The sequence below is a fragment of the Strongylocentrotus purpuratus genome, unplaced genomic scaffold (genome assembly GCF_000002235.5).
Source record: "Strongylocentrotus purpuratus isolate Spur 01 unplaced genomic scaffold, Spur_5.0 spur5_scaffold_14, whole genome shotgun sequence".
NCBI lineage: Eukaryota > Metazoa > Echinodermata > Echinoidea > Camarodonta > Strongylocentrotidae > Strongylocentrotus > Strongylocentrotus purpuratus.
Genome location: NW_022145599.1, coordinates 27,532,128 through 27,550,229, shown reverse-complemented (window position 1 = coordinate 27,550,229; position 18,102 = coordinate 27,532,128). Strand labels below are relative to the sequence as shown.

The following is an 18,102-nucleotide window of genomic DNA, read 5'->3' as shown; positions in this document are numbered from 1 at the left end:
CAATATATCATAATTATGATAATAACAGAATTATGTCTTTGTGTAGCGAGCTAGCACATGGATACAAAGATTGATGGATGAATATGGAAATTATATATTACCCTAGCTTTTAGCTCTGGTAGCCACCATTAGCTCAGACTGCACAGTGCATACCGAGGAATAAATCTTGCTATGCATCTATACGCATGCCCACACACACATTCATTAACTACTAGGAGTCCAGAACGAGAGAAAGAGAGAAATATCGATAGGTAAAATGAAGTGTCTAGGGGCGCGTTCATGCTTGATTTTGACGGCCAGAATCAGGCATCTGTTACGCGTTTAGTTTAAAACACGCTTGCGTTCATGCTCACTTTTGTAGAATCACCGAAAAACGGCGATCACGATCGCCGATCGTAAACTCACAAAAAGATGCGTTTACAATTTGTAAACGCGTTTAAATGGGGTCAACGCACTGACCTCTAGTGGGTCTACGTAGCATGCGCACACAGGTTTGCGAATCCAGCTGAAGGCCACCCAAGGAGAATTGCCTGGAGAAGTAAGCATGAACACTACATCGTGGAACTGCGATCACGATGAGCGTTTACGATGAGCGTTTCAGATCGCTCATTCTGCCTTCAAAATTTAAGCATGAACGCAGCCTAGGATGTAGAGACGGAGACTGAGGTAATTTGACCCGCATCCTCTTGATTGAAAGTCAAGTGAATCAACCATTAAATATCTGTGCCAAAGTGCTTGCAAGCAGGTTAGTCCACAGACTCCATCTACAAGGAGTTTAAAGGAAACCTTATCCTGAAGAATAAGTTTACATAAAGGTTGGTATGCTGGAAGATGAGATTTATTCCTGCCTTTTGATGCACAATAATCATTACGAAGAGATATACTGTACATATGACAACATTTTGGGCATGATGCCAATAACATGACATGAGCGCAACTATTTTCTTGGTAATGTGAAGTACTGTACCAGGAGAACTTGTACATGTATCATGCGCCAAGCTTTAGTTGGAATTTTGGAAAGGCTTAGGTAATTAATTAAAATAACAAAACCTTTACTTTTCATTAATGAGGGAAAATCATAGCACACAAAGTTAAATTATATTTGGTGGAAATTATATAACAGGGGAAAAAATGTAACTCATTTACTGAAAAATACTAAAATATAGCAGTTGATAAATTTATTTCATTTGTATATGCAAAACCTTCCACCCAGAAGAGCAACAACTTATTACAGTTGTACTATAGTACAAAAGATAATAGCAGGTGAATGAAATACTTAATCACCTTTTGAGAGCACGCATTTACACTCCAAAAATAAGTGAAATTTTGCTGGTGTTTCTGCTATGCAACTTCCTACATAACATCCGGAATGCAAGTAATATTGGCGAATTTTCCTTGCAGCGTAAATGCAGCTAAAGTTCTTCCCATTCACCTCATTACTGTCTATTCACATTTCCTTCATACATCTTTAAGCAGAGCTCTTTACAAAATCCATTACCTCTTTTTTCTTATTAGTTCGAGGTCCATTTTACCTTGAGAATGGCATTTAATGTACATGTGGGAAAACCGAATGTGCTGAACCTGAGTGCATAGAATATTTCATTTATGAAGTTCTCCGGAAGAGAGCATCTTTTTATCACTTTACTCAACAAGAATAATGTCACCGACCATTCTTTCCACATTTCCTGCACTTCCCCTGCCATCTTATCAGGCAATTAAATGGCACTCTAGAGCTATAATGAATATTTGATAAAGTATCATTAAAAGCATATTCCGAATGAATAATTTAAGTGACTAGGACTTTCCATTTCCATAAAAACACAATAGCGACAAGCCGTGTACATGTATGTATGGATAGGGTATATATTGGAAGCTAGGATGCAGTTTTAGAACACTTGACTGAAAATGCAAAGGTTGTGGGTTTGAGTCCCAGTAAGGCAAAAATCCCTTTTTCAAGACAATCTTTGCCACTCTTGACCCAGATAAATGGGTACTTGGTAAATTTATTACGAGTTGGAATTTATCAATAAAATACTGATTATTTCATGATACACAATTCAGTATCAAATAATGTGCCTGCAAGCTCTTAAATTTTGCAACTAAATCAAAAAGGTGAAAATGTTATTAAAAAATATATAGAATAATTTTGTTTTAATCCATCAAAATATAGGGTGTTGATACTGGAGATTCAAAATGTAGTGTACAAATTGTACATCTTTAGCCAAGCTCATATTGTGGGCCGACATGTACATGAATTAAAAAACCAAAGAAAAACGTGTAAATCAGCATTTTCAAAAATGGCATCTAGCTAACAACATCCCCCCCCCCCCCTTTTGAGTGAGAAAAATTGGGAAATAATAGGGAATAATAGATAAAATGAGGGGAAAATCAGGAAAATCAGGAAAAAATCAGGAATTGGGAAACCGATTTAAATCAGGTTTTTATCAGGCCTGACATTTGTGTATATGTACAGCACTAGAGTACCGTAAGCAAATGCACCTTCACTATCTTGTATCATGTACAAAATGTACATGCACCTCCACCGTGCATAATACTTGAACTGGTTTAAGCAGCCTCACTGCTCATCATAATTGAAACCGATGCCACAGTTGTCCCAAGATGAAACTCAAAGCTGGAAAAATATTCATTCCAGATATTAAAGGTACTGTTTAACAATGCCAAGTCTGAGAAACATGTTCCCTACGTGTGTTATCAGCGTCTGTGATATGGTTTAATATTGAAGCCCTTCAAAATGATCATGAAATGCCTTTTGAGTGATCGGTTTTAAAATACTCATTTTTCCCAATAGACTGTAGTGTTATACAGGTGTAACAACCGTTGGGAAAAAGTTTTTTTTTAGATTTCGAATTCCAATCATAAATATCTTGATAATCAGACAGGCGAACGGCTTGTAAACATCATGGGATTCCTGACTGACCTAAAGATTTATAATTATGTTAGCAGCATGAGCTAAATCCAGGATTTTGTTTAGAATCTGAGACAAAGATACCCAATCACTTTAAGTACTGTACATGTAGCCTACAAATGAAGTCTGATTCCTCTATAGGTTTCCTCCTGGGGATGGCTTGTGATGAGCTACAATCCTCTACTTTAAAGATAAGGTTGGCTTCTGGTCATGTGATCGCATTGTGAAAAGAACTGCGTGAAAGCGATTGGAAAAGGTTGATCATCTAGCAGATGAGAATTGATATATAGGCCTACATTTTAATGTGCAGTTTTGGAATCATCAAATGATAGGAAATTAACTCGGTTTAGCTGAAAGCAACATATATTGTACACAGAAATGTGCCATAACATAACTTAGAAATCTTAACATTGTTTTGATCACATATATCATATTTCTTGGATACCATTACAATTTTCATAACTACATCTATTCAGTAATTGCAAAGCGTGGGCTTAAAAATCTTGTGCAGTTGTGCTGTATACCAAATGCTGTATTTTTCATCTGAAGTTTCTGAACCCATCTCAAAATTCAAACAAGAACTTAAGCTTTCAAGAACTGCTGTACATCTTTCCCCTCCCTAGCATCCTTTCCCTCGAGACATAGATTTAAACAAAATTGCTGAAAACAAGTGTTCCTTTGCTATTTTCAGTCCCTAATACCTCGCAGACATCAAACAACCGCGAGCACTCATGTAGCCATGTGCCGGTACTGTGCATGCAGCTAAGAAACGTGATCACTATTGATATTGATCACGTAAGGAGGCACACACATAAGGAGGCCTGTCTTCATCAACTCACGATTGCCAAATAGCCCGCTATTTCTGATTTAATTAGGAAATCCTGAAGTTACAAATTGCGTCTTCATCAGCTCGAGATTTGACCCCAAAACTTGAAACTCGAGCTCAAGAAATTAGCTCAGCGTTCGTGAATAGTGCGAGTCTTTGGGCTGGTGAAGGCGCACCGGACAAATAGCGGGATATTTTGCAAACTAGCCCGAGATATCTTGGGATGATCATCTCGACCAAATATCCCACTACACTTAATTGCAAGTTCAGGCTGATGAAGACTCAAATTTACTGGATGATTTGTGATCAGGATAGTTCAAATAGTGTGATATTTGGCAATCTCGAGCTGATGAAAACAGGCTTATTTAGACACGACCAATAGAGCACTGTGCATGCCTTGAGAGGTGCTATGACTGTATTCTTACGTAAAACAAAATCAATTGTGGCCGGAGAAGTAATTAAATTGAACCTTACTCCAGGCAAACCTAATTTGCTTAATGGATTTTTGCTTCTGCTAGAGCGTTTCAATAAAGTTAGCGATCTTTACAGTTATACATGTAATATGACCATGTCAAATACAACGACTATGCTAGTATGCATACACGTATTGATATTTTGTTGAGAGTACCGGTAACTAAATTGCTGTTTTAGTTTTACCTCTTTAATAAAAGAGAGACAGGTTTACAATACATCACAACATCTTTAATAATATCTCAGATAAAATTTGCTTGCAGCCTTGCACTACTGCCATACTTTCTAACATTACAAAAATTTAAAAATACTGTACATTCACATTTTTTTTTCTTTCTCCTTCTCCTTGTCCTTCTTAGAAAAGGTTTTGACTTGTTATTGGTTTGCAATTACTTTGGGAGCACCGTTGGTCTCATACCAGAAATCCTAGGTTCTATCCTTATTTGATGATTAAATGGACATCCTGGGAATGGGATACAGTAAGTTATTTCATCCAAATTTGCCACTCTCAACCCAAGAATACATGCATTACATGCAAGTGATACTGGACAATGTACCAATCACCTGAACAAAAATAATTTGTGTACAGCTAGACTGTATAAAATCAACCTAAATAAAACTCTTCACCCAGCATTCTGACAGCAAACAGAAAAGAAGTATGAATACATTTTAACACTTTAATAATAATTAGAGAGTCATCAGGATGAGCAGTGTTGTTCTTACTGGTGTGATGTGGTCAGGAAGACCATATTGTGACCATACATGTACATGTACATGTATGATCATACTACAAGGGCTGAAGAAAGCATCTCCCCATAAATACATGTATGTCAACAACCTGCAAGAATGTACTTTACCGTTGGGAAATCATGCAGGCCCCTAATGAACCCTGGGAAGAAAGCTGTCTAGGTGATAATGGGCCGATGGCGGTTGTCTAGTTTGCAGGCACATATACATGTACCTCAAGACGCTCATAGCCATCATACATGTAGGTCTGATCTTCATGTATCCATACTCTTAAGACTAGCCCTGATTGGTAATAGGATCAGGTACTGTCTCTGGTGATACAATAACCATTGAAATTGGGCTGGCCTCAAGGCACTACATACTGAATATGGAATATTGTTGAAGTGTTAGATAGGGTCTGCACCTGCAGACAGGATTACCCATAGGGTATCTGTCCCAGTCTCATCCCATCATCTGTTCATAGCCAAAAGGGCATTTACTCTGTGTTACAGTATATGTGGTAACGCCCTTCTGGCTCCAAACAGACAGTATCGTCTGGTGCAAGCTAGGAGGGCATTAACTCTTTGTAAAATGATAAGAGTTACCGCCCTATTGGCTCTCGGCGGATGATACCAGAGTAATTCTAGAGTTTAATTAAAAGGTGAGGAGGGAAAGTCTACCTTTCTGTGAGCCGGCTTTCTTATTATCCAAGCCCATCTCTAGCTGTTGTATACACCAGCACAACTCCTTCTGAAATTTACAGGCTGCAGTCTGTAGGCAGAATGAAAAGAGAGAGAAAAAGATGAACAATCCACTTTACTGTATTTGTTTTAATAATCAATGTTTCATTTTCTGGCCTTAAAGTCTTTAACTGTTGGGAGCCCCAAATTAGCCTTTGCTAATAATTTGCTGGCAAAATTTCACTTAAATTGCATCTAATGTGAAAGAAGATGACATTTGAGAAATTACTTCTGCAAAGATCCCCCCCCCCCCACCCCCCAAAAAAAAATAAAGAAAAAAGAAAAAAGAAAGAATGTGTCTGAAGACAAATATTGATAAAAAGAATACATAATTTGTGTTTTCTCTGTTGTACACAGAAAACCTAAATTTTGTATTCGATCGTTAATATTCGAATTCAAACACATTTGTTTTGAAATCCCTTGCAGAAATGTTTCTTAAATGACATCTTCTTTCACATTATGATACAATTTGAGTGAAATTTGCCAGCAAATTTGTTGGGCTCCCAACACTTTAGAAGGCCTTTAAGAAATGTACAACCTGTATCTCTCCATTCGATATTTTCAACACATAATTATATCAAGCATACATGTAGTTATGTGAATTGCCAGTTATTGACAAAAATGCACTTCCGGTATAATTAAAGTGCACTTACATCAGACATCTCAATTATTAGTGCAGAAAATAGATTCACACCCAATTTCATGTTTTTATTATCAATGTTTCATTTTCTGGCCCTAATGGAAATGTGTCTCTCCATTTGATATGTTCCAACACATACCGGTACTAATTTCAAACATAGTTAAGTGAATTGCCAATTATTGGCATAAATTGCACTTAACTTCAAACATATGAGTAAACTCTCATAAAATCTCAATTATCTGCGCAGAAAATGGATTCACAGCCAATTTTATGAAAATTGCATTGCAAAATAGAGGATTTAAATTAGTGCTGTAGTCAAACGTTTAACCGTCCGGTATCCGACTGCCCATGGCGGATTCCGTTTTCAATTGGACGTTTTCGTTTTTGTCGTTTTTTTATAATTTTTTTTTTTTTTTTTTTTTTTTAAAGTTTAGATTTATGCCCCTCCACCTGGCACTATGCCTGGCAATGTCTCCCAGCTCAGTAATCTGTGTGTTGACTCACCACTCTGAAACTAGAACAACACTCCAATTTGTATGTCATCTTGGTTTGAAAGTATCTTTGTAATAGATCTCAATATGTAGTTTATAATAATATTCATCCAATTTTTATACAAGGCATACCACAAGATTCTATCCTAGGTCCTCTGTTTTAATTTACATTAATGATCTTACACATTCTTCTAAAAATGACATTGTTACTATTATTTGTGACAAGTTCGCAAGCACAAATCGGCGCCTTCCCGCTTTTTCACACGGACCTGGCTTTTTTTAAAAACCGAAAACCGTCCGGTTTTGACTGGCGGTTAAACGGAATTGGAGATATCCGTGATGTTACAGCACTAATTTAAATTTGTCAAACATCGTAATGTACATCAATAATAATTAATATAATGTAGCAACCAGGATGTGCTCTGAAAAGTTAAGTATCTTATTGTCTAATCATACATTGTTCAGACAATCAAATTTATTGTATAGATCTAGCTAGGTAGCTTACAAACTGTACCTCTCTAATATTTTAGTATTAGTATTTTATTTTGTCGTAGTCTGAAAACAAACATTTGAATATTATTTAGAGCAAAAGCTTGATCACGGACAGCGTCTATATTGCTAGTGTAAACACTAGATTTTCTTAAATGTAAATAGTGCTCATCAAGAGCCTGCAATGATATAACTGGTTACACTGAGCAATGCCCATGACAAGCTGACGCCAAAAATACGGTGTAAACTGACCTTCCCAAACTATTTACAGTATATCTTACAAAGTTCTTATCCAGTGTTTACCCCTTTCTCACAACATACATGTAGCCCAACACAATAAATTTCCCTTAGTGTGAATGCCATATGATTGACCATGAAGGATTAAAATTGATGTCAACTTCAGCTCATAGATTGTCACAAATTAAAATACACTTCCCTTTGATGCTAGCGAGAAGGAGAAGGAGAAGAACAGATAGAATTAATGGATCTACAACCAAAAAAGATGAAAAGATACAAGGAGTTCTTCCATTCAAGTTCAAATCCAGTGTGTACCCCATTCTCACTAGATAGTCTAAAATGATTCTCTATATGAGTTTAAATTTTTTCGCTAGTGTGAATGCCATGTGATTAACCATGAAGTATCTAAATTGATGTCAACATCAGCTTGTAGACTGTCACAAATTAAAGATACTCTTCGCTATGATGCAAGCGATAACGAAAAGAGTACCGGTATAGATAATGGATCTACGAAAAAAAGATGAAAAGTTACAAGGTGTTGCATTCGAAAGTGATACAAATGAAAGACATGGCATGGAAAACTGGAAATGGGTTAGTAAATGAGGATGAAAATGGAAATGAAGGAAGTGTCAGTTGTAATGGGTGTCATCATATCTCTACTTTGTATCAACATGAACCCATCGACTACTGCATTCTCCCATTTCCAAAGGCTTTATACAGGAACTACCAAGTTCAGTAGGCAATGACTTTTCTTCTATTCATAGCTCTTTTACACACACATACATAGATGCATGGAAAAACTCCTCTTTCTAGTTACTCATCTTAAAGGTAAAGACCAGTATTGGAAACGCCCCAATTTCAAAAAATGAAATGGAAGCTCTCATTACCAATCATGTGAAAGAATATGTTTTGACTAATACATATATTTGGTAAATTTGTTTCTCTCATGGTCTGTGAGAGATATAGGGTAGTCCCATATACATCTTTCTGTGTATAGTGCTTGTAACTTTACGAAGAATGGGCCAAATTTCTTATCATTTTGATGATTCCAGAACCTTGCAGATGCTAGATGCTAGATGATCAACCTTTTCTGATCTATTCCACAACGTTTCTTTCACAATGCAATCGCATGACCATAACTGGTCTTTACCTTTAAGTATTGTAGTCCAGGCTCTCTTTTTTGCACGATGCTACTCATTTTTTGTATCAAGTAATCACTTTCTCTGAAGTAGAATTCATTGAAAATGTCATGCCTTCTTGTTCATCTCCAATCTATTACATGTACGTACATGTATTGATTACTTTTTTTTCTGTCTCATGGCAATTCTGAAATCATTTATTTTTCATGTAATACATAATGTAAGACAGCTTTTATTCACGTCACGAAACTTAAAATAGTTTTTTTCTCAATCAATGTGTGATAGTATTAAGGATAAGACAGTCATTTCTTTACACTCTCCCTAATTCTTTACCCTCAGGAACTTAGATAATGTACAGAAAAAGAACCTCGCTCACTCTCTCTCTCTCCCAATTGTTTGCAGTAGTTCAATTTAATTCACCCTTTCTGTCGAATTTAATACAATGAACACTACATGTACGTCAGAATAACTACTGAATCAAAAATGTTCAATTTAATTCACCCTTTCTGTCGAATTTAATACAATGAACACTACATGTACGTCAGAATAACTACTGAATCAAAAATGTAACTAAACCCCCAATGGAATAGTTGCAGAATGTACGTACTATCCACATTGATAATCCATTTAATTTACAATATCACCAAGCCCTTTTTATCCATCAACGGCACAAATTATCGGGCATAAGGTTGTTTTCCTGATTAATGAAAAGAAAACTAGTGCATACAAATGCAACGTCTATAACTCAGTAATTTGTGTGTTGTTGTATTACGCACGCACATGGCAAACAACGCTTTTCGACTTTGTGGTTTAAATGATCCACAGTGAGGTATAAAAGGCAGAACTTGAGATGAAACTTGTCGCCTGTCCTCAAGAAGGCCATTACTTCCATCATCTACATGTACATTCTTAAATAAAACCCTCATGAAAATAACAGCTTACATTTAATATAGATCTGAAATTTAGATGCAAATTCTGAGCAAAAGTGCAAGAAAAGAGTTTACCTATGTTGAGCTGAAGACACATGTTTTTCAGTTTTTTAATCAACCAGTCATTATTTCCTGAGAAGATTACAGTATGTATACCCCTGGTACATGTTTCATGCCTCTAGACTCTAGTAATGCATCCACAAAATAATATTACACATCAATAATTCATTCATTAGATCTAGGAGGGTGGTTAATATTGCAGCCAAAGTACGAAGAGGGTCAATTTCAAACATCTGCAGACAACCTCCATTCCTTTCAAGTAGAATTATAAGGTGTTTTGACATGTTCAGACTGATGGATGTTTGTGACATTCAAATACATTTACATACACCTGTACATGTATTAACACATACTCTTGTGATACCAATTAATTTCTTTCAATTCAGGTTCTTTTAAAGATGAGTCTTGATTGTTTTAAAACTTTGCAACAGGTGCAAAAACAGAGCAACATCTAATGTTGTACCCTAAACTACATGTAATTCTCGCTACCCCAAATAGCGATTCTGCCGAGATCCGGGGAAAATCCTGAAAACGCGCATTGCATTATGGGATAGCTTTTCGACATTACAGCTTCCTGTGCAGGCGCTATATTACTAGGCGCGATAGCGCAAACGTAAAACACAACGTGTATGCACCGAATATGTCGTCTGCTCGGTCTTGTTTTTTTTCCGCAAATATTTCAACGTTTATTTGAACATTTCATTCATTGTTTTTTGCGTCTTTTGACATCAGTGACGATGGTTTTCTTTTGTGAGGCTGCACAGTGCTGGGCTCATGATTCCAAGCGTAAGAACCCTGATTTTAGCGTGCGTGAAAACTCTGCACAGCGAACACAGGCGCTAGCGCCAGCGGGATGGGACTCTATACCGGAAGTTGTAGTGACGACCCGAGAGAGTGAAAATTACCTCGTCTCGCGAATTTCGAGATGAAGCATGTTTCTTGTCATAATCAAGTGCAAATATATGAGGAGTAAACTGTCTCTGAATTCATGTATTTCTGTAAATCTAACATGAAAATAAATTTCAATGTTTTTTAAACATTATCTACAAATTAAGTTTATAAATCAGGATTGTTAACTTCCTGATGAGACAGGGTTCGTACCAAGACACATTTAATATACTATTTTTGTCTTCTCCAGTCACTTTAGAAAACAGACATGTTGATGTTGTACAAACATGTACAGTATACATGTATGAATTAGTAGACCTTTCTAACTACCTTGTTCAGTGTTCACATCTGAGTGCAGTTCAAAGAGGCTTAGAATATTCCATTTGTTTGAAATGGTTGCTAAGGACCAGCACTGCTATTAGAGCAGATGGAGTTCATATTAAATGCCACTGATGAAGTCTTAATGTACATGCAGGGGACTCAAATAAAATTATGAAATATCCCCGTCTCATACATGTAGTGCACCAATGGAAAAGGTTTATGAGAATGGTTGGCATGGAAAAGAATGGCATCCATCATAATTGAAGAAGAAAAAAAGACTTATTTGAAAAATGCAAAAACTTTACTGCAAGAATATGATTAAAAAAACAGTATGTTGAAATTGCGATAATATAGTAGGATGAGGCACCCATGTCTGAACTTACAAAAGACAAAGTTTAAAGATCGACATTCTTTGAGACAAATAAACTTTTAAATAAAGGAGTACTCTCCAATCTATACAGTATACATACATTGGGGTATACTTTAAAAACCAGAAAATTTTGGGCATATATGCAAGTGGTAAAGATTCATGATGAAATGTCCTGCCACAAAGTGGATGATCACAACCGAAGCAACACTAACATTTTGTGATTTTCACAAAAGTTCTTTGCAGTTGCAATTCATTGTTGTTTACAATTTACAAAAGTTTCTCATGTCTTGCATGAAACCTTCTACTTTGACAGCAAATAGTTGAACATCTTACCTCTTCCATCTTGGGTTCTTCCGCTCCTTCTTTCTCTGGGCTTGGTGATTTCTGTCCCGTCCTTCTCTTATTATCTCTCTCTATAGCATCCTACATGTACATGGGAGAAAAAGGGTGAAAGCCACAGAACTTTTATTTTTGGACAGAATATTATGTGAATGTCAAATTTTGCTCATTATTCCTTTGAAAACTCCCATTTGCTACAAGTTATCATTAATTTCCATGACTCTGCTTTTATAATCATTTCCTTGTGGTTTTACTCAAGATATAGCATTCTGTTACATACAGTGTATCCTCCAATTAAAATGAATAACTTTCTCAGTAAGCAAAAAGTGTCAAGAAAGTTATATTTTAGTTTTTTTTTAATTGTGAATTTCTATCATTTAATATTCAATTCAATTCAAATTATTCAATTCATTTCATTCATTTCCATTTTCAATAAAAACAATAATACAATGATAAGCATTTGCAATATATAAGAAAATGAAAATAGGGAACTAAAAAATAAGGCCAAATGGCCTTGTGGAGGCATAGTTCCCCCGAAGCAGAAACACACTTTAATGTGTATCCATCTACAATTCTACATATTTAATGCTTTTACATGTACGTACATGTACATCAATCAACATGTACATGTACATAACTTCTACACCAAGGACAAATATGCAGTCTATAAATTCAACATTTTCACAAACATCATAACATCATACTTTCATTTTATCAAACAATTCCTCTAAAGAGATCCCTCCACAGGATAATCAAGTTTGTCAAAGGGTGCGTTTCATACACGTATGTATATCCCTGAAGATGATTACATTATGAAGTCAATGCACATTGATGAGCTAGACCACACCTGCATGAACATGGCTGATTAGGCGATATCTGTAAATTGCCAGACATGTAATTTCAATTCGATTCAGCACTTACAGTAAGTCTGCATTAATAGAGCATACAGTATCCATCAATAAATGTAGCACAGAAATTGTATTTTGATTTTCACTTTTCTGAAACCTTGCTAACTGGTCTTAATTAAGTTAGGATTATTTTGTCACCCCCCCCCCCCCCTCCCCTTCAAATGGAAATGACCCAAACTCCCGAAGGGTACCAATCACTAAAATATATTTTGAAAGACATGTTTGAGATTCGGATCCATTCCAATATATTATAAATATAAGCTTCAATATTACATCTGTATTTGTGTAAAGGTAAATATGACTTGTTAATAAACTTTAGTAAACATACATGTACATAAAATATAGGCATGAACACAAGCAAAATTTATCTTAGTTTCACTTTATATAAAATGTGTTAATCATGGGTGTCGATCCCGGGGGGATGGGGGGGGGGGGGATATATCCCCCCCAATATTTCAGGTGGGGGGAATGGCCTGTACAATCATCCCCCCCAATAATTCACCATAAAAAATTTTAAAAAATGAAGAGAAAAATTAATGATGAGAGCCCGATGAGAGTAGCTAATGGTTATTTCTCGCAAGATAACCATCGATATACACATTTTGCTATCTCAATTTCATTATACATACATATATACAAAGTAATTGAGACAACTGTATATGAGACAAGAATAAATTGAATTCTCGCTCAGGAATTGATGAATTTATTCAATTTGTTAAATCAACAGCATCATAGAAATGCAGTGCGCCAAATGCAAATTAGACGCAGCATCAAAAAGCAATGAGCTAAATGTTAATCGCGAAGTGCAAAAGTAGCAATCTGCAATGCACATCAGACAATCCTGGACAGTGTAAACATAGATGAACTCTGTGACGAATTGGTGATGAGATAGGAGACAAGGAGAACGATTTTCGGACATTAGTATAACTTATAAGATAGTTCACTAGTTGTTATGTTGTTTCCGTTCACCCTTTTTAAAATTCACGTCATTGTATCTTTATTTTTATTTTTTTCACTCATTTTATTTCCTGATATTTCCTAAAACATTTTTCATTTTTGGAGAAAGATTATTATGTCACAACTTATTTTTGTTTTATTGAAAAGCTGATGTAGGCCTATGTCACTGTCGTACTGGTGGGGGGGGGGGGGGGGCGCTAGCCCAAATAAAATCCAACCATGACTTATTTTCGATTTCATACAAGTAATTTATAAATGTTCGTGATATCACATGATTTTCAACAAAATTCGCGTTTCTCCATTTCTGTTGCAAACTGACACATTCCCAAATAGCCAGGAAGAGCATATATTTTGTATAGTCACTAATGGGCATAATTAGTGGCCGTTAATACTAACAGTAATATACAAAGAAGCTATTGCGACAAGCACTGCCGGGAGATAACATGCTACCCACCACTCGGGCTGTGCATGCAAAGATTTGCGAACGTTCCATACGTACATCATGTGGGGAAACTGAATTCAGACAAGGATTAATATAGAGAACAGTACAACGAATCGTCTTCTTTCTCTAATAATTTAGTGAAACGGCAAAGCTTCCGCGCTTTGCACGGAAGGGGGGCAACTGAATTCAGACTAGGATTAAGAGTAGTAATCAAATGAAACGTCAAAGTACACGATACAACGAATCGTCTTCTTTTACTAATAATTTAACGAAACGTGAAAGCTTCCGCGCTACGCGTGGGATGGGCGAAATTGATTTCAGACATGGATTAAGAGTAATAATCAAATGAAATGCAAAAGCTTCCGCGCTTTGCGCGGGAGGGGGAAACTGAATTCAGACAAGGACAAGATACAACGAATCGTCTTCCTCCTCTAATAACTTAATGAAACGGTAAAGCTTCCGCGCTTTGCGCGGGATGGGCGAAAATGAATACAGACAAGGATTAAGAGTAATAATTCATTGAAACGTCACAGCTTCCACGCATCGCGCAGTAGGGGAGAAAATAAATTCAGACAAGGAGACAATACAACGAATCGTCTTCTTCAGTCTCTAATAATGTAATAAAATGTGAAAACTTCCGCGCTTCGCGCAGGAATGGGCGAAATTGAATTCAGACAATGATTAAGAGTCGAGAATGGTACATCGAATCGTCTTCTTTCTTAAATAATCTATAATGAAACGTCAGAGCTTCCGCGCTAAGGGCGGAGGAAGGGGAACTTGATTAAAACAAGGATTAAAAGTCAAGAACGGCCAACGAATCATCTTCATTCTCTAATAATTTAGTGAAACGACAAAGCTTCTGCGCTTCGCGGGGGAGGGGGGAAACTCCCCCTCCCTGGAACTAACCCACTAGGGAGCGTGTTTCGCGTGCTCACTACCGCCCCCCCCCCCCCTAAAATGAAATCCTGGCTACGTGCTTGGGATGGGGTGCAACGTACTGCCACATGCTTCTACCTCTTGGTGGCTTTGATCCATTGCCGAAAATATTTTGAAACCTATCATCCCCCCCAACCACGGATACAAATCGACACCCTTGGTGTTAATAGTATTGATATGAAAATAATTTTGTTTCTCTATTTTTTATGCCTTTAATTCTTAACAATTCAGTGTCCTAAATTTTATTCGAGGTTGATTTTATGTCTTATAACAATATTCAACATTCTTTCATTTTTGTAATTAATACCCTTTAAAGTGAGTCTCCAGTTTAGACAACAATACAGTATATGACCCACCCCCCCCCCCTTAATAAAAAACCTTTGGAGGAAAAATGGGATCTACCGGTATGTCAAATTTTGTCAAACGTTTCATTGCAAGATTACTGTTCAAACAATTCATCACTGCTTTGTTTGAAACATTAAAAGAAAATTTCATGCATGTGAAAATTCGATTATAAAGTGACCCAAAGAACAAAGGTCAAATGTCAAAACCTACCAATCTTCTCATCTCCTTCTCTTCCCTCAGCTTGACCTTGTGAGCATCTCGTTTCCTCTGCACCCTCTCTCCTAGTTGGTTGTCCTTGGCGTCATGTATGGCATAGGCCCAGCGCATCATAGGATTCATGTTACGTTGCGTTCAGGACTTCCACACAGTTTTGGCTGTATCATAATAAAAATGGCACGAAAAGAGTTGTTTCAGATCATGCATTTTCTTTCTTGTATTGTATGGATCAATTGATTAAACTTATCTGGAACCAAGTGGTTCATGATTTTGATAGTTAGGCCCCTACTGAAAATTTGGGCATTCTCGTGATATAAGCCACCGGTGGACTATTTCCCCAGGACACTATTTTCGCTGAAAATGTGTCCTACTACGGAGAGTAAACGAATGAGTAACCGACTTACACTCTCGAAAGCCTATTGGCGGAAAGTTGAGACATGAGCGAAACTTTCTCTTATTCCGCGCGTCAGTCGCGCATCTCTCTAGCTCTGAAAACGTGCACGTGCACCATGACTTGTTAACTGTCTTATATTGATCGTGAAATAAGCCACCCCTGTGTACAAGTCTATGGAGCGATCTCCATAGACTTCTACACAGAGGTGGCTTATTTCACGATCAATATAAGGGATGACCGGATATGAAACTGTCTATATGTTGGTCGTGAAATAAGCCACCTCTGTGTACAAGTCTATGGAGCGATCTCCATAGACTTGTACACAGAGGTGGCTTAATTCACGACCAATATAAGACAGTTTTATAAGACAGTTTTAATAAGATTTATGATATCTATAAGCTACTTCAACAATAGGTAACTGTCTGAAAGCGGCAGTGTGGTCTTGAAGAGGAGGGAAATGAGGGGTAGATAATATCAACGGGTTAATTGCCTATTCAGTTTATGAAAACTAAGGGGTGGCTTATTTCACGACTAGGGCGTTATATCACTCGATTTGGGCATGTTGCTTCTTTAGAATAGTCTGCGGTGACGACGGAATAAAGTGATTTAAACAGGTCAATTACCTTCAGTTTTTCAAACTAAGTCTGGCTTATTTCACGACAAATAATATGATCATCAAATAATCCACCTCCATGTACAAGTCTATGGAGCGATCTCCATAGACTTGTACACAGAGGTGGCTTAATTCACGACCAAATATAGAGAGTTTTAATAAGATTCATATGATATTTACAAGCTACTTCAACAATAGCTAACTGTCTGAAAGTGGCAGTGTGGTCTTGAAGAGGAGGGAAATGAGGGGTAGATGGAATAAACAGGTTAATTACCTTCAGTTTATCAAACTAAGGGGTGGCTTATTTCACGATTAGGGCGTTATCACTCGATTCGGTCGTGGTGGATGACGGAATAAAATGCTTTGATGATACATAATATGGGACTAAAACATGGTGATTTAGAGCTTTATTTCGTCATGCATACTTTGGTGACTTGCACATTAATGAAATAAAGTTGAGCTAATAATATGGGATTAAAACATGGTGATTTAGAGCTTTATTTCGTCATGCATGCGTTGGTGACTTGCACATTAACGAAATAAAGTTGGGCTAATAATATGGGATTAAAACATGGTGATTTAGAGCTTTATTTCGTCATGCATGCGTTGGTGACTTGCACATTAACGAAATAAAGTTGAGATACTTCAATATTAAATATAGTCTGTATAATCAATTAATTCCGTTCTAAGGAAACTATCATTTTACACTGCACTGATTTAGTTAATCCGCCGCGGCGCTGCAACTAGAACACAATGACGGAATAAAGCCGGGTATCTCTCGCCAAATGAGTCACTTCGCCAGTGTTTGTAAACAATAATGTGAATCACTTTATTTTTTCCGTCCTGCTGTCCTGCTTTGGAACAATACCAAATGACGAAATAAATCGATATTAATGGCATATGGTTGGTAACATAATTGATCTAGAGCTTTATTTCGTCATGACTTTTTTGTGTGCATATTATATCGTGACTCCCACAATGACGAAATACGGCGAGTGACTTTATCAGAGGCCGTCTGATTTACACAATCTTGATTTATTTCGTCACAATTGGAAGAGTTGAACTTCCTACCTGTGGCATCATCTTAAGGTGACATGTCGGCACGTGCATCATGATCAATCGGCTCGCCCATTGGCGGAAACGAAGCATGCGCAGTCTTTTCAAATGCAATATCTAGATGGAACCGTAGATCGGCACGTGCCGCACTGGCGCGTGCCTGTTCAAGCTGTCAGTCATAGTAAATTTCACTGCTTTGCGAGCCATGCTGTCAATCATATAGTGAATTTCACCGCTGCGGCATGCGCCGAAATACTGCGTTGTCAATTCCCTTTCAAAAGGAATTGACTTAATATGTAAATTACAATTCCACACCTTATATTGATACAAGACGCGTGCAGTCATGTACAACACAAATAAATATATGCATAATAAGTAGGGGTGGTTATTAAGGCCCATGCTTTCAAAGTACAGTTTGACATTGACAAATAGGCTCATTTTCTCCATCGGATTCATACGAGGATTATAATATATTTCATACCAATTACCATGCCTTTAACTAGGAATCGAGAGATTTATCTTTTATGGACCGACATACAGGACATTATTGGGGATGCTAGGCGTTGGCCAGTGCTAATTCGAAGACATTTTTGGACTAAAAATTTGAAGCATTGGAATCGAATCTTGGTCGCGGCATTTGTGC

The 18,102-nt window shown here is 37.0% G+C and overlaps 1 protein-coding gene across 1 annotated transcript in view; it reads right to left on the bottom strand.

Annotated features, from left to right (window-relative positions):
• The window catches only part of LOC100888117, a 30,397-nt gene that overhangs the window by 8,455 nt on the left and 3,840 nt on the right, over positions 1 to 18,102 (bottom strand). Inside the window, exons 2-4 of the mRNA XM_030984620.1 lie at positions 15,391 to 15,554; positions 11,587 to 11,676; positions 5,630 to 5,720 (exon numbers count right to left, since the gene is read on the bottom strand). Of these exons, the coding sequence (XP_030840480.1) occupies positions 5,630 to 5,720; positions 11,587 to 11,676; positions 15,391 to 15,519 (310 nt within the window). The 5' untranslated portion in view covers positions 15,520 to 15,554. The remainder of the gene's footprint in view (positions 1 to 5,629; positions 5,721 to 11,586; positions 11,677 to 15,390; positions 15,555 to 18,102) is intronic.